The 22505-nt window shown below is 41.7% G+C and overlaps 1 protein-coding gene across 1 annotated transcript in view; it reads right to left on the minus strand.

The window, feature by feature from the left end:
- Positions 1 to 22505, minus strand: part of PTPRR (protein tyrosine phosphatase, receptor type R) — a 253581-nt gene that overhangs the window by 77577 nt on the left and 153499 nt on the right. The window contains 1 exon segment of the mRNA XM_021091990.1: positions 14932 to 15194. Within this exon segment, the coding sequence (XP_020947649.1) occupies positions 14932 to 15194 (263 nt within the window).

Genomic DNA, 22505 nt, shown 5'->3' on the forward strand with positions numbered 1-22505 from the left:
TAGGAATTTTTTTTGGATTTATATTCATTATAAACAGCCCCAGAAAACTCAGATTCACTGAGGGGAATGATAGTTGGGTAGAATATAGAGTCTTAGCTGCTTCACTGCATCAATACAGAGGAATAAGACACAAAGAGTCATAAAAAAAAAATGCTTCCAAACAGGCAACAGGCATGATCCACACAAAAGTGCCAAGTGCCAGCATGTGGGAAAAACACGTGGACCAGAACATAATGTGACTTGTATCTTCCCACCCCAGGTCTCTCATGCCATCTGAAGAGGTTTATCCTTATCTGAGAAAACAATTACATTGTTTCCAAACTCAGAGCTCTTGGTTAAGAAAGAAAAGAAAGAGTTCCCATCATGGTGCAGCGGAAACGAATCTGACTAGGAACCATGAGGTTTTGGGTTCGATCCCTGGCCTCGCTCAGTGGGTTAAGAATCTGGTATTGCTGTGAGCTGTGGTGTAGGTCACAGGCATGGCTTGGATCTGGCATTGCTGTGGCTGTGCCATAGGCTGGCAGCTACAGCTCTGATTAGAACCCTAGCCTGGGAACCTCCACTTGCCATGGGTGTGACTCTGAAAGGACAAAAGACAGAAAAAGAAAGAAAAGAAGAGCTTTCCTCTGGCCCCAATGGGCAGAACAAGTGTATGCAGAGCTGGGCTTGCTGAGGACAATGAGAAGGGCCCTGGCCCTTCCAGCCCACCTCTCCACCAAGGCCCTGTGGGACAGAGTTGAAAGTCACTGATTTAGACCAAAATATGGAATAAGCTACAGCTAGCCACACATCCAGCCACTATTTGATGGCTGAAGAACCTGGTTCTGACAGATAATTCCCACAGGATTTACGGTTCTCTGTAAACAAGTTAGTTAACCTTGTCTCAAGTTTCTTCATTTGTCAAACACTAAGGCCGGTGGTATCTTCCAGCGCTCACATCTTGTGATCCCAATCATTTTAGCAACAAATCCAGCTCCAGGAGCCCAGTGTTAAGTAAGTAGGTAAGAGCTGTTGGGGTTGCACAGGGCCAAAAGGGGAAACGGTTTTCGACAAGCATTGGAAAAGTTGCCAGGTTTGCAAGTGATGAGTTGTTTCAGCTTCAGAGCTCTGCTTCCAATAAGGAGCGTGACCACAACCTATACCACAGCTCACGGCAATGCCGGATCATTAACCCACTGAGAAAGGGCAGGGACCGAACCCGCAACCACATGGTTCCTAGTCAGATTCGTTAACCACTGCGCCACGACGGGAACTCCTGAAGCTAAATTTTTAGATTCGACTCCACAATATTTCCTATCCAGAAGTTCTATCTTGATAGAACTTTTTTTTTCTATGCTTCTATCTAGACTATTTAGAAATGTTACAAAGTTTCCCTCGGGGAGTATGATGAAAAATTAGGTGTGGGAGCCCCTGTGGTCAGGTTCCTCTCTACTCTAAAATGCTGTACTTTTGACTTTTCATCAGGCCTCTAGTTCTACTATATGCCTACCTGCTTCCAGACTCTCACTGTGCCCTTTATGACCACTGCCACCAACAGCGAGTGGGAATGAGGGAGGGGATTCAGGTCTGATGTGCACCAGGCACCTTGATAGGTGGTATGAATACAAATAGTGTGAGGCATCCTCCTTATCCCCAGGAGCCTACAATTTCATTTACTGAATTAGACTGTTTCGTATTTTGAAGAATAATCATGTGTGGGGTCAAATAGTCATGGTTAAGCCATGTTTTAAGTACTTTACTTATTGTTAAAACTTTTAGGGTCTTGACATTTTAATGCCATGCGATCTTGTGCACATCCTTCCACTTCAGGATTGGGTGACATGCAGAGAACATATTTCAGGGAGACTCATAATGATGCCATATTCAAGATTTCATGAGACACCCTCCCCACCCTTGATGTCACTGCTCTCACTGCAGCGGATGTACAGCCAAGCTTGGGAATTTCTGACACACACAGAGGAGTAGACTTCACTTTCAGGGTTTACTGTTGTTTCAGTGCTCCCTCTACAGGTCCTATTGGGAAGGGTATTTAAATTAGAAATAAGAAATCTTTGAGTCATCAGTTCTTAAACAATATTTGCTGAGCATGTCCCTCATGGCTCTCAAAGATTTCACATTTAGTAGAGGAACGAATTGCTCCAACAATATCTTTGAGCACATGTTTCCAAAATATCTACCAACCATGCCTTTGGACTCAATCTGCCCAAATAACAAGAGATACAACATCTCCCCAACACTCCGTATACGCATAATACTTTATCGTTTACATTCTTTGATTCTCTTTATTGTTTACATTCTTTGATTCTTCCTACATTCTGGAAGGAAATTCACTCTACCCCGAACTGCTCCAGTACCTAAGCCCTTCCCACAGTTTTTGGCTAAAATAGGTGTTTTTTCCTATTAATTTCTATCTGCAATATATTTGACATTCCATGAATTTTGAGGATGGAGTGGACAATAAACACTTTTAAAGTTGAAATAATACACTGCAAAGGCTAGTTTCAAAAAGTGAAATAAACTGTCTTCTACAAAACAATGGAAAATCAAGACATTCTTAACCACGGTCAAGATTCTAAGGGTTACCCGAAACAAGAAGGCTGGAAGAATCTTCCCTCCACCAAACATTAATAATTTTTTTTTTGAAAGAAGGTTGTTGTTGTTTTTTGTTTTGTTTTGCTTTTTAGGGCTGCACTCACGGCACATGGAGGTTCCCAGGCTATGGGTCTAATCGGAGCTGTAGCTGCCGCCTACGCCACAGCCACCACAACACAGGATCCGAGCCGCGTCTGCGACCTACACCACAGCTCATGGCAATGCCAGATCCTTAACCCGCTGAGAAAGACCAGGGATCGAACCCGAAACCTCAAGGTTCCTAGTCGGATTCGTTTCTGCTGCGCCACGAATCTGACTAGGAACTCCCAGAAGGTTGACGTTTTAAAATACATTAATAGGAAAGTAAAGACAAGAATAAGGATGGTCACCCACACAGCTCAACAGAATGTTCAAAAATGAAGAAATCTTGCCTCTCCTGGAGAAACTTGCAGTCTTTTTTTTTATCTGAGACCTGTGTCTAGATTTCTACACCATTATTTCACAAATATGGAATGGTTCCACTGCGTGATGTTTTGTGCCCATGTGTCTTGATGCATAACTGTGCTGTAATAACAGGTTCGGGACACAATCCCTTCAATTTTTTACAAGACTCTTCATTAAACAGGAACAGACAGGCCTAAAATCCCTAAAAACCTCACTGGTCACATTACATGGTTGGAGAAATTAAAGAGCCAGATATGAAATGGCAAGTAAGAAGTTTTTCCTGTCCTGGGGGGCTTTCTAGAGCTAAATGGACATTGAGGAGCTGAAAGAGATGAATAAGCCTAATGGTAGATCATTTTAGCCATGATTTAAAGAACTCCTACCACATGTATGGAAATAGGAAGCAAGGAGACAGAGATGAATGAGCCCTCAGGAGATCTGACGTGTGTGTGTGTGTGTGTGTGTGTGTGTGTGTGTGTGTGTAGGTTATTTCTAGGGTCAAGAAAGGGGAGGAGAGGTAGTTTAGAGACAGAATTTATTTCTCTAAGTCTTTGTGTTTTCTTTGTATAGAATAGTGGCAGGGAATTTAAGGAGAATTTAAACTTTTAAGGAAAAGCTGCCTTGAGCAGTGAGAAAGAGATGACTGGAAGAAGGATGCAAATTGAACGTCCATCAGAGACTAACTCAAGATATTCAGGCTACACAGCAGGTCTTTGCCACACTTTTAATGTATTCATGCTTATAGTCCCTTAGCACTTAGTAAGTTTATTTACATTATTGCTTAAAGTGAGTTTAAAACTCCAATTTGCAGAGCTTCCATCGTGGCTTAGCAGAAACGAATCTGTCTAGTATCCATGAGGATACTAGAGAATCTGTCTAGGATACTAGAGAATCTGTCTAGTATCCATGAGGATACTAGGTTCAATCCTTGGCCTTGCTCAGTGGTTAAGGATCTGGCATTGCCATGAGCTGTGGTGTAGGTTGCAGATGCTACTCAGACCTGGTGTTGCTGTGGCTGTAGCACAGGCCAACAGCTACAACTCAGATTTGACCCCTAGCCTGGGAACCTCCATATGCCTCAGGTGCAGCCCTAAAAAAACAAACAAAAAAACCCCAACAACACCCCCCCCCAAAAAAAAACAAACTCCAATTTGTTTTCCAGAATCCTTAGGTAGCCTAAGCACCCTAAGAGGAGAAAAACATTCCTCTAAACAGAGATTTAGTTACGAAATGCTAACATAGGAGCCAAAATTCCACAGCAAATAAAACATAACAAGGGTAAAACTAATCAGTCAGGAGATCATACTCAGAGCAGAATGAGGATTTTATAGCTCCGTGTAGTGCCCTCAGTACAGCGTAGTATCGAGGACCAACCAGCAGGAGGAGCCATTCTGAAGCCCTCATCGTGGTGCATGAGGCCAGGTGGCTCCAGAGATTTCTGTCTGTAGGGCAGTGGAGTGACGAGGATAGTCATCTGCTTTTTTAAAAAAGTATGTCGTTCCATAAAATGAACCCGATTTTAAGAACTTGTTCCCTTTTTTCATATAGAGATTTAACAACTATTTATGGAACAGGTAGTGCTGTCCTTTTATGTCATTTATATATTTACGGAACATAGTGGTGTCAGGCATTGTGCTGTAGACACCACCATGGGGGGAAATCAGAATCAAGAGAGAAAAACGCGGGGAAATGAGAAATGAGACAGGCAGGGTGAATGAATGGGATTGGAAAAGGGAAGAATTATTGAGGTTCATATTTAACCCTCTGATTTAGGGGGAAAAAATGGCTCCTAAATAAAAAGACTTATATATTATAAGACCTATTAGGCAATAATAACTTCATCTGACACATTGTCCTTAAAGTTGCCTATGGGCTTCACAAGAAAGGAAAATGACTAAATACTAAACATTGTTAGAAAACACATCGTATTTGAAAATGTCTACACCAATTTGTTATTTCTCAAGTGACAACTCTTTCATCACTTTGCTGAGACCTTTTTCTAAAGGATCTACCAAAAGAGATTATGCTTCATTTGCCAGAGAGGACATTAAAGTCATTGTGGATTTCCCACGCCCCCCACCTCCCCCACAACAAGAGCCTTTTCCTTAACTGAGATTAGCTAATAACTGCGTCAACATGCAATCCTCCACTAGAGGGCACTATTTCCACACAATGCTACAGTCAGATCGGCTTCCTCCAAGCCAGTTTCAGAACATAGTCAGGGAAGTCAGCCCTGCCACCATATTTAAATGACACCCAGATAATCATGATGCATTGCTAAAAGGAAACGACACTTTTACATCTGTAATATACTTACAGGAATAAAAGACCAAACAAACCCATTTGTTGAAAAATAATTTTGCTAAAGTCACCTGCTGTGGAAGATGTGTGATTTTTCAGTGTCTTGCCATAGAGGTAGAGTATCGACAGCTAGGAAAATCTGGTGAGAACAGTGTGGCGCATCGTTTCATAGGAAAGCAATGTTCAAGGGGTCCATTAAACAGACTGGGGAGTGGGATCCTGAGCTCAGCTTTATGACACATTTCAAATACCTCCAATGGCAAGCGTCTCTGCCTACAAGGTAAAAATCTCCTGACACAGTAACTGAGCTTTAGAGCTGATCTCTCTCAAAATAGGAAGCAAAATGTACTCTGGGAATTGTCTGTACCTGCCCTGATTAAAATGCTTCTACAAAAAAGTCTATTTCACCTAATTCTGTCAACCTGTACATCAAGATGGGAACATGGTCCCCTAGCAAAGACTTGAATTCTCACTTTAAAAAACACTGCCTTTAGAACTCTCCACAGTGAAACTCCAATTTGATCACAGGTAGAGGAATCAGCAAACACAAACCTCAGACATTTATATTACAAGGACCTCTTCTTGAGGGTCAAGACAAGGACTCCAGAAATGGTATCATCATGCAGCTAAGGGATGCACATAATTCTCTCTAAAAAATAGGTCATCCCCCTAAGGAAAAGCGAAAAGAGTTCCCAGAAGGTAACTGGATTTTGGCCCCCATGGTGTGAGTGGAAAGGGAGCCCACCTAGGAGAGCTGGAAGCCAGTGCAAGCATCAGGCTGCAAGTTCATGAATGTTGAAGGATGGGTGGGGATGGTGTGCTGAGAAGCCTTTTCCACTTGAATCAGAGGATGAGGCAGCCTATGGATGGGTGGTCTGGTGGAAGATAGAGCAGTAAGGACCAATGGGACTTGCTCCTGCTCCTCTGCCAGGGGTCACGCGTGGGGAAAGACGGAAGGTGGAAAGAGGAAAGGAGCTATTATAGTGATTGCTATTAGAACCGCTTCCAGGTCTGCACTTTGGGGACTTTTTCACAAAGGCGCCAGCATTTGTCTGCTCGCAGAGAAGCTAGGTCTGCGCTTGCCAATAAGTGATGGCCCGTTTTTACCTTTTTAGGCAGAACTCTGCTACATTTAGTTCCTCACAATACATCTTGATTTCTGTTCTACTCTCCTTGGGCTATGTCCACAGTCACTGCTTTCATTTACCATTACCTTTTATCTCACTTGCCATGAATTAGGCAGATTTCAAAACTTTCGCCTCTGTCTTCTCAATCCCAGTAGATTAAAAAAAATAATAATAAAAGAACCATTTAAGGTTTTTGCCTAACCTGTCAGAACCCCAATCCACCTTGACAGAAATGCGATCATATCCATCCTACAAAGAGAGAATAAAATAGCCTGATGTTCACCATTAACGAAGGGCTGCTGCAGGTTTCCAATGCCTCCCCAAATCTGGACCTTCCCATAAAATATTTTATAAGGATGTGAGCATAAAAATAAGAGAAGCTTAAAATGTTATCATCTGTATCATCTAGAAGGAGGAAGAACAGAGTGGATATGGGCCGATTTGGAGCCAGCTGTCCAGATTCGAATCTCCAAGTCCATCTTTATTTCTTTGTGACACTGTGGATGGTATTCAATCTACGTACCTCTGAGCTCACCTGCAAGAAGGCCATGAACCTGGTACTTGATGCAGGGGTGTTGTGAGCGTGTATGAGATAACACATCAGAAGCAGTTGGCACATCAGTAGGTGAGTGGTCAGTATGTTAGTTTTTATTATTTGTCCTTTCTTTTTAATTTTTAATGATCTTTTATTTTTTCCATTATAGTTGGTTTACAGTGTTCTGTCAGTTTTCTACTGGATAGCAATATTATTTGTCCTTTCTTCCCACACATGAGAGTGGCTTACTGGAGGAACAAGAACACGTGCCCTCACACTCCCTGTCTACAACCCACATAGTGATACGGGCTCAGCTATTATTATTCAGGCTGTCTGAACCACATAGAGACCTCCCTGCCACATCCCTGGAGAACAGTTTTCAACTTGAGTTTTCTGGATTAGTGCCTCATATCTCCCTCTCACTCTGCTTTCTTTCTTTCTTTTTCTTTTTTTTTTTTTTTTTTTTTTTTTTTTGGTTTTTTGCCTTTTCTAGGGCCGCACTCGAGGCATATGGAGGTTCCCAGGCTAGGGGTCGAATCGGAGCTGCAGCCACCAGCCTACACCAGAGCCACAGCAACGCGGGATCCGAGCCACGTCTGCGACCTACACCACAGCTCACGGCAACACCGGATCCTTAACCCGCTGAGCAAGGCCAGAGATCAAACCCGCAACCTCATGGTTCCTAGTCGGATTTGTTAACCACTGCGCCGCAACAGGAACTCCTCACTCTGCCTTCTTCACTGTGTTGGTGTTTGCCTTCATCATTTGATTTGCAATCTATTTTTCACTTATTTTCCATAAAAGACAGGAAAACGCCCACTGCCCATATGGTACGACTTAGGAGTACAGCCTCTAGAGCCAGACGGCTTGGGTTCGAATTCTATTGGTCACTCTCACACCCCCAGGAACTTAGCATTACGTTATTTAGGCAGTCCCAAACTCTAAGCATTAATTGCCTCACTGTAACGAGGGGATAATAAGTCCCTTGTGAGGATTAAAGGAGATGATGCATGTAAAGGGTCACTAAGTCTTACTGTTCCTTTACCTGATGTTACTTGCAGTTCAGTTAGGGCTGACTTCTAATTGTTAGGTTATGATCCCCACATTGTCAGGCTGAGCAAAAGAGCTGTGACTGACAGACTGTGTTTCATGATGTTTCACGATGCTGAGTCATAGGTTCCACCAGAATGAACGGTGTTTATGGGAACGAGACCACGTGGTACGAGTGTGACAGCCTGGAAAGATGGAGCGAACCTGGAGTATCCACTCAGCTCTGCTCTAACTAGTGTCGTACCCTTTGCCTGGTGGAGTAATGCTGGGAGCGCCCCACCCGGATCACCTTCACCAAGCTGGTGCCCCTCTCCGCACTTCTCCCGCTGCTGCGAGTATTGGCTGTGGATGGCACATGGCTGTCACTTCTCTGGAGAATCACTCTCAGCTGATGGGTCCAGAGGCGCCTGAGAAGCTGTGCCTCCACCATCTTGAGATGGGCCGGTGTCAAGGGGTACGGACACTAATATTCTCCAGGCCAGGTGCAGGGACAAGGGGTACGGATGCCCAGCTCACTGCCCTCAAGGGGAACCACCAGTGCTCCATCCTGCCCTGTGATCAGGCTGAGGCCAGATATCCATGGAAATCACCTCTTTGTTTGGCTTCTTCTCATTCTGCTTTCCCTTAAGCTTCTCTTAGAAGCTTCGTCTCAAATCACTTGGACAAGAATCCTTGTCTCAAGCGGCCTTTAGGGACACTCTCCTAAACACCTAAAAAAGGAGACATGGGCTCTCAGTTTCACTTGACAGCAAATGAGGGCGTTGAATCCATTTTCACAGTTGGGTCCACGTCACGAATACTGGTTTTAATTTCCAGAGTATTTTTGCATACTTTGTACCCCGATATTCAATTGTGTACATTCTACACGCGTTCCTTCACTTCTACTTCCAAAGGGAGATTGGCTGAGGAACAGTTAAGTATGTATCTCCTGATTGAAAATTTTTGAGCACTGAAATGTTTCTCTGCAAGGAAGGGCTGGGGACAGAAGGCTGGACACTGCACCTGGCCTGGAGAATATTACAGTGAACGAAGACTTTGAGTTTAGGGGTAGGATACTCAGCACTCTCTTGGCAAAGCTTGTGTTTTCATTGTTCCTGCCACTGCAGACATCTTCCCAACCCTGACAGAAATCTCCCGGGCTCAGCCAGGTTGCAACCCCTAAGAAAGCCTCTAAACTCACGTACCTGGGTGCTAGATCAGCCTTTGCACAGTACTGCTGGACACCAAGACAAACCAGGTTATGCTACAGTTTGAGAAAAGTTGGAGAATGATTACTCATTGGGTAACAGCAACCTTTGGGAGCCTGGGGAGACTTGTTTTTGATAGAAAACCTCCATTCACCCCAGATTCCTTCTGGTGCGCTCATTTCTAAGGCTTTTTTTGGGGGGGAGGTCTTTTTAGGGCTGCACCCATGGCATATGGAGATTCCTAGGCTAGGGGTAGAATCAGAGCTGCACCTGCCGCCCTACACCACAGCCACCATGCAGGATCTGAGCCGCATCTGCAACCCCACACACAGCTCACGGCAACACCAGATCCTTAACCCACTGAGTGAGGCCAGGGATTGAACCTGAGACTTCATGGATGTTAGTCAGATTTGTTTCCACTGAGCCACCATGGGAATTCCTCTGAGGCACATTTATGTCAGGAGTGAGAGTTACTTTGTTACAGTGAGTCCACCTTTACTTTCTGGACAGTTCTTAAATTGTCCTGGCTCAGTTTTTCCTTTGAATAGGAAACCAAATGAAAAAAATGAGGAAATAATGTGAATCTACCTGCTGCTTTCCTTTCCATAAAACTGGCTGTTGGTCACACAGTAGCCTATAGGGGAAATCTGCAGAAACCCATACTTACGAGTTCTCTGTCAGAGCTCCTATAGTGGCTTAGCAGAACCAAATCTGACTAGCATCTGTGAGGACGTGGGTTCGATCCCTGGCCTTGCTCAGTGGGTTAAGAATCTGGCGTTACCATGAGCTGTGGTGTAGGTTGCAGACATAGCTTGGATCTGGCATTGTGGCTGTGGTGTAGGCCAGTGGCTACAACTCTGAGTGGACCTCTAGCCTGGGAACCTCCATATGCCACGAGGCAGCCCTGAAAAGACAACAACAAAAAAAAAAAAAGAAAAAAAAAAAAAGTTCTCTGTCTTCTTACGGAAGAAAAGGTATCATTCTAGGATCTGAATGGGATCTCTTGTTTACAGGGCCTTTGGAAGCTGGCAAAAGCCAGCTATAAAAATAGGATTTCCTTGAGAGTGACAAGGGAGGAATCTGAGGATGGGGATGTGACAGAAGAAGAAGGAATGGGAGCTGTGGCTGCCTGCTGGGCCAGCCCTGTGACATTTGTTGTCTGGCTCAGCTGTTACAAGACCTGTGCTGGGCATGTGCTGCTCTCCTCATCACAGGCTGAACAAACAGATTCCAAGTCACACACACACACAGTGGGTGTGGAGCAGGCATCTGAATGTATCTCCCACCTTCAGGGACTCACCGTGGGAAACAAATTCATTTGTCAGTCAAGAAGAGATTTAATCAGATATTAACCATTGTTAAATAACATTAAATGGCCCGAATTGTAAACAGGATGAGAAAGCCTGGAAACCAACGGACAGTTAAGAAAAATATTTATGCTGTCAAATGGCAGGTTCAACTGTACTAATTCAGGAGAAAAAAAAAAAAACAACAATTTCAACGTTCCTGAGTTCAAAAATATAACTGACCTACTATAGGCTCGTGGAATGGAATCAGAGAATAAAAAAATGAAGCGAATACTAGATTAACTTTTCCTCCTCCAAGGCACAATGCCATTTTATATTGATTGTTAGTTTTACGGTATCCTTGGAAAAAAGGTGGAACAGTTATTATTATACTTATTTTGTGGATTGGGAAAATGACACCAAAAGGACTTAATTAACTTGTTGAGTCACCTGTTTAGCAAAAGTTAAATAATATTAGCAAAGAGACGCAGCTCTGTAGTTTCTCATTAGGCGAGCTGATTTTATGGCATTTTCAAAATATATGAGATGCCCATATATAAAGGAACATTAGTTAATTAACTCCATAATATTTTTCAGGTGTTTGCTCTGTACCAGGATTATAGAAACCATGGAACACACACGAGTATCTTGAGCCTGTCTCTGTCCTTAAGATTCCTACAAGCTGATAAAGGGACAGGACACCAACCCCAAACGAGTTTCAGTCACTTTCTAAATGATTCTTGCATCAAAGTCACTGCTAGAGGAGCGGTACATGTGAGAATTCAGAGGTGTTAAAAATCACTGCAGGCTTTGGCAGGTGTCACGGCCAGGGGTAGAAGGTAAGTTTCGTGTTGGGATGTGGAGACTGGAGAGAGACGTGAGCAGGGTGAAGAGGAACCAGGTGAACACAGGGCACAGTATAGGACCTCCAAGGCTCAGCAAGGTGGTCTGGAGGCAAAGGGGAGCTTTTGAAGATGTTTTCCCAACAACGTAATGCAAGTACTGTTACGGCAGGATAAATCTGGGGTGTATGGTATAAATTGAGGGAGAGACGAGAATAGATCAGGCACAAAAGATGAAGACAAGTAATAGATGTGAAATCTATAACACACATTTGTCCTGATATCGTTTTTATAATCATAAGACATAATACTTCAAATACAAAATAATGACAGCAGGGTCCAGGGTGATTGTTACAAAGAGAGGACTCGCCAATGAGAAAATCCAAGCAAGAATCAATATGACCTGGTGACTCGCTGGAAGTAGGGAAGAATGAGGGAAATAACTGCTCTGTCCCTCACCTTACAATTCTTTAATCTTTGTAATTTTTCAGGGTATATCCTTTGTACTTGGTTGAGCACTTGAAATTAGTCTCTATTTTCTTTTATTTAATTTAAAATTATATTTTATTATCAATAATTTCAGAGTAATAGATTCTCCCCATTAGGGACGAGAGATTTATACAGCATGACCTAAAAAGATTTAGGGGACAGATGACTCATAATGCAATCTCATGGTGATTTTAATGAAGCCAGACTCTCATGCAATAAACGGAGAATTATTACTTCACTCTGGGATCAGGAGATGGAAGACCATAAAACACAAGGCTATTTAAAAGCCACCATTAGAACATACAAACATAAATTAAATTTTAAGGCTTAAAACTCTTAGGAAAGTTTTTTGTAAGGAATGTTATATATCCCTCATATTTTATCACTCTTAAGACACATCGCTATGCCATCATGGCAGGGAATTACGGTAGAAAAATAGGGTGAGAATAGGGATGGTGGGAAAAGCAAAGAGTTTCCCTATAACTCTTGGAAATTAACCTGATTAGTATTCAATACAACATTCATTCATTCATGTAAGCGTTTATTTCCAGGAGCTCTTGCCTTCAGTGAATTATGTTCTATATGTAGGAGACAAAGAGATAGTTAAATCATATACGTGCCCTCAAGGAGCTTAGTGTCTACGGGGTCTCTGAGGAGGGAAGGAAGTGGGAGTTGAGGTACAGGAATGCAGGGCAGTTTGCAGACCAGAGACTGGGAATCCATTTAACACTGACCACATGCTTACTCTCCAGAGTCTCCTGTGTGGACGACAAAGATGAACAACACACCATCCCTGCCATACTCTTCCTTCTCAAACATTCACTTCATTTAAACGAATGAGCAGATATTGAACCTTGTGCGCCTTGAAAGTCAAACATGCCCAGCAGTGCGAAAGGCAGGATGCTGGGAACAGGTACTCCCTAGAGGACTGGACCACTGACCTTGCTCAGGATTGGTGGTGCCTGATAAAAGTAAAAAATTAGTCTGACTTTTAGTCCGTTTTATCATCATTGATAGAAAGTGATGTCCTTATCGCCTTCATCCGAGCAGATGGTTTCTGCTGCTCTGCCCTTGCCACACCACTGGGGCTCAGATGCTGGCTTCAAGGCTTCTCTTTGACGCGAACATAAAGGCATGAAACTAAATTAAGTAACAAGAGTAAAAGAACCCGAAGGAAGTAAAGAGGTCAAGTTTAACCCCTTCATATTACAGAAGAAGAAAGAGAGGTGAATGGGGACTTATCTGAAGCCATTCAACCCAGAAACGGGCAGAGCTGGGTCTGGAGTCTAGTTCCCCTGACTCCTGGTTGGCCTCCGGGAGAAAGTTCCACCCTGTCTGCTTTTCCAGACTGCAGCCCAGACAGCAACTTGGAAGCATCCAAGGAAGAGAATGGTCCATGGAGACCCAAGTGGATTCATAAGGAAACCAACAAGTAGTTGTGGGGAAGAGGTAGAAGGAATGACTTGACTGGTCTCCATTTCCCATCTATTATGGAGCCAGTATTCTTTCACAGGACTTCAGAGATCACTGCAACAAATCTGTTTCTCTTCACTTATTCATTATTCTTTGACAATACTTTCAAAGAACTCTGAATAACCAACTTGGTCTTCTTAGTTCTTTTTTCTTTCTTTCTTATGGCCTCACCTGCAGCATATCAAAGTTCTGGGGCTGGGGGTCAAATCACAGCTGCAGCTGTAGGCCTGTGCCACAGACATAGCAACAATGAACCAGAGCCACATCTATGACCTATGCCACAGCTTGTAGCAGTGCTGGATCCTTAACCCATTGAGTGAGGCCAGGGATCGAACCCCCATCCTCATGGAGACAGTGTCGGGTTCTTAACCTGCTGAGCTACTATGGGAACCCCTATCTTCTGTAGTTCTTAAAGCCTCAAACTATATTTTCTGAAATGACATGTGGTAGAGTGTGTGTGTGTGTGTGTGTGTGTGTGTGTGTGTGTGCAGCACATGTGCACATGCATAATGGGAAATATAAAAATTTATATACATGATCTAAAAACCTAAGGCAACAACAAGAATAGTGATAGAAAATGGAGACACAGAAAAATAAAAGAATGAGCCTGGGAGTGTACCTTGAGAAGCTCTCAGTTCCTCCACTATTCTAAAGTACAATGCTGGATATATCAATCATATATATGTGTTTTGTCTTTTTAGGGCCACACCTAAAGCATATGGAAGTTCCCAGGCTAGGGATCGAATCAGAGCTGCAGCTGCTGGCCACAGCCACAGCAACGTGAGATCCAAGCCATGCCTGTGACCTACACCACAGCTCACAGCCAGATCCTTAACCCACTGAGAGAGGCCAGGGATTGAACCTGTGTCCTCATGGATCCTAACTGGGTTTGTTACTGCTGAGCCACGACAGGAACTCCAACCAATCATATTTTAAATATAAACTCAAAGCTTATTTTAAGAAATACTATAGGAAAGCTTTACTTAACATTTTGGGGAAGCAAAGAATTAGCTCCTCATTTAACTGTTTTGCATTTTCTAGGTTTTCTATGTTAGATTTGCTTTAAATGGGAATAAACAGTATAAGTACATCATAAAGGCAGGTTAAGGCAACAAAAATAATGTTGTAAAGCTTGGCATATTTGCCGTTTGCTCAAGGGAAGCAGAGGAAAAACTGTATAGAAATTAATTTGTGGTACAGACTCCTCCTACCTTACCCCAAACCATGTGGTCTTTGGAGGGAAACACTCTTAAGTTTATTCCCAGCTCTTCTATCCACCAGAGTTTCGATGACAATGAAACAAAAGAGTTCAGTGGCCTTCAAAAGGTGCCCAATAAATGACTATAGAAGCTCTCTTGTAATTGAAGAAGACCTGCCTTAGGTCTATACCAGCCTAACAAAATCAGATGTAGCTACAAGATTTTTGACAATGCAGCTACACTCTTTTAGGGGACAAGAAAGACCATTTCCTCCAGGTATCCACTTGGTGGTGAATGATTCTACCCAATAGGCCAATCGTCTCTAGTTCTATCCTTTTCAGTGGGTGAATACTCTGGGGAAAAAAAAAAAAAAGGAACATGTAGGAGATCTAGAAAAATCTCTTACCTCTCCTGAAGTCCTATGGGCTTCATTCTGAAAGGAGAAGGGCAGACAGAGGTGGAGGCTTTGATCTCAGGGGTGTATTGGCCTTGAGGGTCCACGACCACATTTAGTATCTTCGGGGCCTGCTCAGGCTGGACCATGCTGTTGCCTATCTTCGCCTCGGACGGTACTGGCTGTAATGCAATGGGCGACAGGTGGATCTCCTGATTTTTCTCCTTATCTTGTCTCAGGGAAAGCTGAAATTTTTCTTTTAATCTATAAAGAATCTATAGATGGAGAGAGAAAGGGCTCCTGTCACATTTTTTTCACGTTCAGCAACAAAGTATGATCTTCTCCACCCCATCCCAGGAGACAAATCCAAGTAAGGTTTAATGATAATACAAGTAGGCATAGCTTTCTGAGATGATTTCTCAGTTTTATGGTATATATGGCTTGTTTTCAAAAAGATATGCTATTTATGTCCAGCTATGGAACATAAACATATTAAATATAGAATCTACTCAAATATAATTCAAAACAAATCTGCTAATTTTATAAAAGTGCCAGATGTCAGTATGATCACATGTAAACCTCTCCAAGTGACCAAAGTGGAAAACTTATAGAAGAAACAGCCATCAAATTTATAGAAACAGAGGTTTGCATCCAATGCAACATGTAAGAATAAAGTCTTGCAATGTATTAAAGAAGAGATATGCTATTAACCACGATTTCTTAATGTTGGTAAATATCTGCACTAGCTATATATTAACTTGAGTATCTGGTGAATACCTGAAAAAAATTAAATTTGGGGCATATATCAAAGAATAATTTGGACAACCAGAATTTTCTTTTTTGCCCCTTTAAATTATTTTATTTTTTTAGCCACATCTGCACCATATGGAAGCTCCTGGGCCAGGGGTCAAATTGGAACTGCAACTGTGACCTGTATCGAAGCTGAGGCAATGCTGGATCCTTAACCCACTGCGCCACAGTGGGAACTCCAACCCCTTAAAATTTTTAATGCCTGTAGAAAAAAGCAAAAGTATCCTGCTCATTCTCTGAGCTCTTTCTGGAATGCCTAATTCAATTCAGAAATGGTAGGATCTTCACTTTTAAACTTTTAAAAGAATTGGATTGACTTTGCTGGGACGCTATGAAGAACCAAATTGTGAGGTGAACAAAGTTTGTCTTTCCTGTCTGTAGGCTTCCCTTTTTATAAGACCTCCCACCTTTTCTTTTGAAAATACATTAATTTTGGAGTTCCCATCATGGCTCAGTGGAAACAAATCTGACTAGTATTCATGAGGACACAGGTTCGATCCCTGGCCTCACTCAGTGGGTTAAGGATCCAGCACTGCTCTGGCTGTGGCTCCTGGCTGTAGCCAGGAGCTACAGCACTGATTCGACCCCTAGCCTGGGAACCTCCAGATGCCTCGAGTGCAGCCCTAAAAAGACAAGTAAATAAATAAATAAATAAAATATTCATTTTTATATTTTTATATGCTTTATTTTTTTCCAGTTTTATTGAGATACAATTGACATATAACATTGCACATGTGTAAGGTGTACAGTGTAATGATTTGATATTTTTCTCTTCTCTGGATGCTGACTGCTCTACTCCAACTCCTGCAGAAATTAATGTTCTTTTGTTTCCTCAAGTCTATTCTCAGGAAGTGATCTGAGAAGTAATTTACATGAAGTGGTGACTTAACTCATTATCTGCAACTATAGCTCTGATGACATCTGCATCTTTAAAAAGCCTTAGGCCAATTAAACTCCTCTGTTTAAATTTTGGAATCCATTAGCTGAATGACTTATTTTAGAGGAGGCGGCTGTCCTGGCGGTTTTCTATCACATTTACTCCACTTTTTTTTTTTTTTTTTTTTTTTTTTGCTAGGGGTCGAATCAGAGCTATAGCTGCTGGCCTATGCCATACCCACAGCAACGCTGGATCTGAGCCATGTATGTCTGCGACCTACATCACGGCAACGCCAGATCCTTAACCCTCTGAGCAAGGCCAGGGATCGAACCCGAATCCTCTTGGATGCTAGTCCGATTTGTTTCTGCTGCACCACAACAGGAACTCCTATTCTCACAAGTCTTGAGGCTCTTTCCTTTTCTTTCAAATTTCCTTTAAATTCCAGTCATCTCCATATTTGAAATCTACTGAAAATATATAAAGTCTAAGCGTATTTTTTCCTTGTTAAAGGATGAATACTGACAAGAATTTATTTCAGGAACTTTTTAGAAAATCATCATCCAGTAATCTCAGAATGTATTGGTTAATAAAAGAGTTTGTTTAACGAATTATGATTATAAAAAAGGAATAAGAATGAAGTAAAAACACAACATTCTAAGATGCAGAGGTATCAGACTGAGGTTGAGAAAAAAAGAATTCAAAGAACTGACAACTCGGCAGCACAGTATAAATCTTTCAAGCAATAAAGAACAGAACTGACAATGCAGAAAATACAGTCTGGTATATACTGCAATGAGAGACTGCCTGGAATGTATGGCAAAGGATAAAGAAATGAAGGTTAAAAACAAGAGAAAAGATGGGATATGGACGTCAGAGAAGAGTCATGGTAAAAGATAAACCAGAATTAAATGAGAAAGAAGCAAGTCATTCAAAAGTATTTTTCAGGGCCCACTTGCATCACGCCTGGTGTGAGGTACAGGGTATTCCGTTGTGAACAAAAGAGACTGCAGCCTGTTCCTATGGAATTAGGGATATGGAATGAAGAAAGTTCCTAGTTTTTTTTTTTTTTTTTTGAAAAAATATGTCAATTTAAGGAAGAGTAAATGTGAGAAAAAATAGAGTAATTTTTTTTTGACTTTGAGAAGAAAATGCCTATTACAAAGGATATATGAATCCCACACCTAAACTGATGTTCATGTGAAAAAAGCCAGTGGAAAGAATTTCTCAAATACACAAGGTCTCAGAATATATATTTACCTGTTTACCCTTCCTGAAAAAACCATACTCAAACTCATGAGAAACATGTCTCAAAATGAAGGACTGCGAGTTCCTTTGTGGCACAGTGGGTTAAGGACCTGGTGCTCTCACTGCTACGGCACGGGTTTGATCCCTGGCCTGGGAACTTCTACATGCTGAGGTGCAGCCAAGGAAAAAAAAAAAAAAAAAAAAAAAAAAAAAGAAATACGGACTAAAGAACTAGAAATTGTAAAACGAAAGGGAGCGCTAGAATTATTTAAAGACAGAGTGAAAACTAAATTTAATTATGTCTCAGTTCCAGCATCTCCTACTCTAAGAACAAGAAAGAAGTTTGAGGAGGTCAGAGAAATAAAAAATGGTGAGAAGATATGTTAAGTGACTTTTAATTAGGGATACAGAGTTAATTGGAGTTAGAAGGGTCCCTAGAGGTCCTTCTGACATAAGCACACATTAAAGAAATTGCAGTCTCCTAAATAATATGACCAGTCCAGAGTCAGCAGTCAGCTGTGGCAGAGTCAGGCTGGAAGGTCTGATCCCTTCCCACCCCTTCCACGCTCTTTGCCAACCGTCATTCTTCAAAAGCCTCCCTCTGAAATCCCATCTGCTGTGGATGTGACTCTCAGTACTAGGTTTCAACACCAGCACATCTAAGAGCGTATCTTTTGTACTCTGAAAGCTCTCTTTAAGGAAAGGGACTACACACTTATGAGCTATAGCTAGAAATGCATGATATAAATTGAACTGCCAAGAAGTTAAAGAGAATGCTTCTTGTCTTAAATGTCAGTTCACTTCCCCAGAACCTGGAAACGCTTATACTGGTGGTAATCTTTGACTATGATAAGGTTAAAGCCAAATTTTGACTTTGAAAGCAATGCCTTCTAAATATTCCTGTGACAAATATTACTACATAAGGAGAAAAGATGTCTGAGTGACAAGTCTTCCTACGCTTACTTTTTTTTCCGCTTCGCCCATGGCATACAAAAGTTCCTGGGCCAGGGATCAAACCATTGACAGTGACTTGAGCCACAGCAGTGACAGCATCAGATCCTTAACCTGAACCACCAGGGAACTCCATTCCTGCTCATATTATAATTACTTTCTTCTTGTTTTTTATTTTGTTTTGTTTGGTCTTTTTGTCTTTTTAGGGCCCCACTTGCAGCATATGGAGGTTCCCAGGCTAGGGGTTGAATCGGAGCTGTAGCCACTGGCCTACACCACAGCCCCAGCAACGCCAGATCCAACCTGCATCTGTGACCTACACCATAGCTCACAGCAACGCCAGATCCTTAACCCACTGAGCAAGGCCAGGGATCCAACCCGTAACCTCATGGATACTAGTCAGATTCCTTTCTGCTGAGCCATGACGGGAACTCCTATAATTACTTTCTATAGGACAGAAAATACTACCTTTACCCTTACCCTGTGTATAATGCCTAAGGATGCCTAAGGTTGGGGAGATCTTTTAAACTTAACTACTTCTTTTCAATTTCTAGAACCCTCAAAAGGCACTTTGCCACCATTCCGCACCAACAAAACCCGTACTAGAACAATATCAATTAGATGACACATATATGTTAAGCTAAATATACGTAACTACGAAAACATGAGGCAATAGAATTTAAGGTGGGAGAGCTTTTTATTTTTTTATTTGTAAGCAAGGTATTTTCCTGAATGAAAAAGGAAACAAACATACCTGTACCTTCACAAAAATGTATTTGACAGAAGATCATGCATGTATGACATATTCTAAGTTCTGCACTTCTAAATATAACATGTAAATCAGAACATTCACTTGTCTGTTTACATTGGGGTTTTGGAGACGCATATTTCAAAAACAGAAAAGGGAGGGCCTAGGAAATACTGGCCTTCTCCATCGTTCCCGACAGGTGACTTTTACAATGTTTGTGTAAAACATGCTCTAGTCCAAAGTCCTTCTTTACTATTCATGAGCTTATGTTCTTGATGAAGAACCTTTGCCACATATTTTACAGTCATCTGTTTACTTCATCTCTGGTTAGAGGTCAACTTCTTAATCTCTACCTGTGTAGTATGTGTACCAACTGATTTCTACATCTTTAAACTAAGGAAAAGCAGAACTTGGAGAATATACAATGCTTCTAAGACACGGCTTACATACTCAGCAGAGAGATCTGGGCTGTCTGACACGATGTGGAAGGAACTGGAAAGGTTGCTAGGAGGTATCAGAGTAGCTGTCATGGAATTAAGGTGCTGTTTCTCACCCGGCAGGGCTCCTGCTCTTCAGGGGACATTTGGCAACTTCTGGAGACCTTTTTGGTTGTCCTATGGGGGTTTGTACAGAGGTGCTACTGGCATCTAGTGGCAGGGGCTGGGGACAATGTTATGTGTCAAATATATTTCAATTAAAAAACCCATATAGGTGAATAACATACACTATATCTTAGAGGGCACAGACAGCCCCTCTCCTTCCTTGATAGAATTATCCAGTCCAGACCTGCTGGAAAGCACAGAGAACTCTACCCAGTATTCTGGGATAATCTATGTGGGAAAAGAATCTTCAAGAGAATCGATCCGTGTACCTGTATAGCTGAATCACTTCGTTGTACAGCAGGAATTATCAAAACATTGTAAATCCACTGTGCTTCAACTAAACTGTAAAAAAAAAAAAAAAGATCCAGCCCATAATGTCAGCAGTGCTGCCATCAAGAAACTGGTATAAGGGATCTTAAAAATCATCTGGTATAATCTCCTTATTTCACATTTAAACCCACAGTGGTTGAATGATTTATGGAAGGTTAGAAATAAAGTCTAGGATTCGGGCTTCCTGAATTATGACTGTAATCCTTCTGCTCTACCCATATCTTCTAAATTCCTACATTCTTCTTCCCAACCTCTTTCTCAGAGCCTCTGGAAAAATATATTAGACATATGGAATTCCTGTCATGGCACAGTGGAAATGAACCCTACTAGTATCCACGAAGACGAGGGTTTGATCCCTGGCCTTGCCCAGTGGATTAAGAATCTGGCATTGCCGTGAGCTGTGGTGTAGGTCACGGACGTGGCTCAGATCTCATGTTGCTGTGGCTGTGGCGTAGGTCGGCAGCTGTAGCTCTGATTGGCCCCTTAGCCTGAGAACTTCCATATGCCACACCTGCAGCCCTAAAAAGCAAACACACGCGTGTGAACACACACACACACACACACTTTGGAAATCTTTCTCTAGGCAGACTGACATCTGGAATATAGCTATACATTTCTCTCTGTATGAATGCACTTTGTTTCCAAACTCAACCTTAAATCTTACCATGGCAATGGCAAGTCAGTATTTTGACTTTCCCTTTAAGAGCTTGTTCTTTAAATCTTGGGATGCAATAGAGTCATTAGATCATTTGCAAAAGGAGAGAGATTGGAATATTGAATGAGAGGATCTGTAAAGTCAAGACTACATAGCAAGAGAAAAAATAACAGCCGGAAGAAAATCAGAGAAACACAGAAATGAGAGGAAGCTAAAAAATCCTATCAAGTTATTTTGCAGCTTATAATTTCCATTTTAAAAAAATCTCATAAGTGGTACACCTTAAATTTATGCATGTTATTTGTCAAATATAATTCAATAAAAACCACATAGGTAACACACAAAATATGTTCAAATCTCAAAATGATGCCACCAACTAACAATCCATAGCATTTGCCCTTTAAAGTAGTTTAACAGTTACTTCCCAAATAGTTTATTCATTCATTTCTTTTAGTTGAATAAACATGAATCAGTTCCTACTACATTCCAGAAACAACACTGTGGACACAAAGATGGCACAAAATCCTCGTTTCTGCTTCTGGGAATTCAGAGGCTTCCAGAAGAGACAGATGTGTAAAAATGATGTCCAGTACTAGATATTAAGTGCAAAAACAGACGTGTCAACAGCAGGTATGGTGTGGCACACATTTATCACCTCTGCCTGGGTGGAACATCGCTCACTAACACAGCATTCTCATCAATTACTGGACCCCTCTGTGGCCAGAAGTAGATGCTCACCAGGTTGAGGGACTGGAAGAAATCACAGGGTGACTCCTTTATACATGAAATCACAGTAAAGAACCTAGACTTTTAATCCAGATAGACTTGGGTTTGAATTCCAAGCCCTCTTCTCAGATACCCACTGCTTGTTCTTGGTCCAGTCACTCCTCTTCTCTGAATCTTCTCTGAATCATCCGTAAATTAGGAAACTAAAATATGTGAAGTGTTTGTATACAGAACCTATAGTTAATAATACTGTATTGTCTAGTTTAAACTTTGCTAAAAGGATAGATGTTAAGCGTTCCTATCGCAACACAATGTAATAATTATAAATGAAGAGGGAAGGAGGAAACTTTTGGAGGTGATGGGTATATTTATGACGTCAATTGTCGTGATGGTTTCATGGGGGTATGCTTATCTTAAAACACAAGTTGTCTGCTTTAAATATGTACAGCTTTTTGTGTGTCAGTAAAGTGGTTTTAAAAGTACACTCAGTGTTTAGCACCAGGCAGTAAAATTAGTACCAGTAAACATGCAATAAATGGAAGAAACTAATTATTACTGTTATTATTTTTATTATTGAGAGAGTTGTGTTTTGAGCTAAAGGGTTTTTATTAACACAGAAAAACACTGAAAAATAGTTTGAGG

Source organism: Sus scrofa, chromosome 5 (genome assembly GCF_000003025.6).
Source record: "Sus scrofa isolate TJ Tabasco breed Duroc chromosome 5, Sscrofa11.1, whole genome shotgun sequence".
Taxonomy (NCBI): domain Eukaryota; kingdom Metazoa; phylum Chordata; class Mammalia; order Artiodactyla; family Suidae; genus Sus; species Sus scrofa.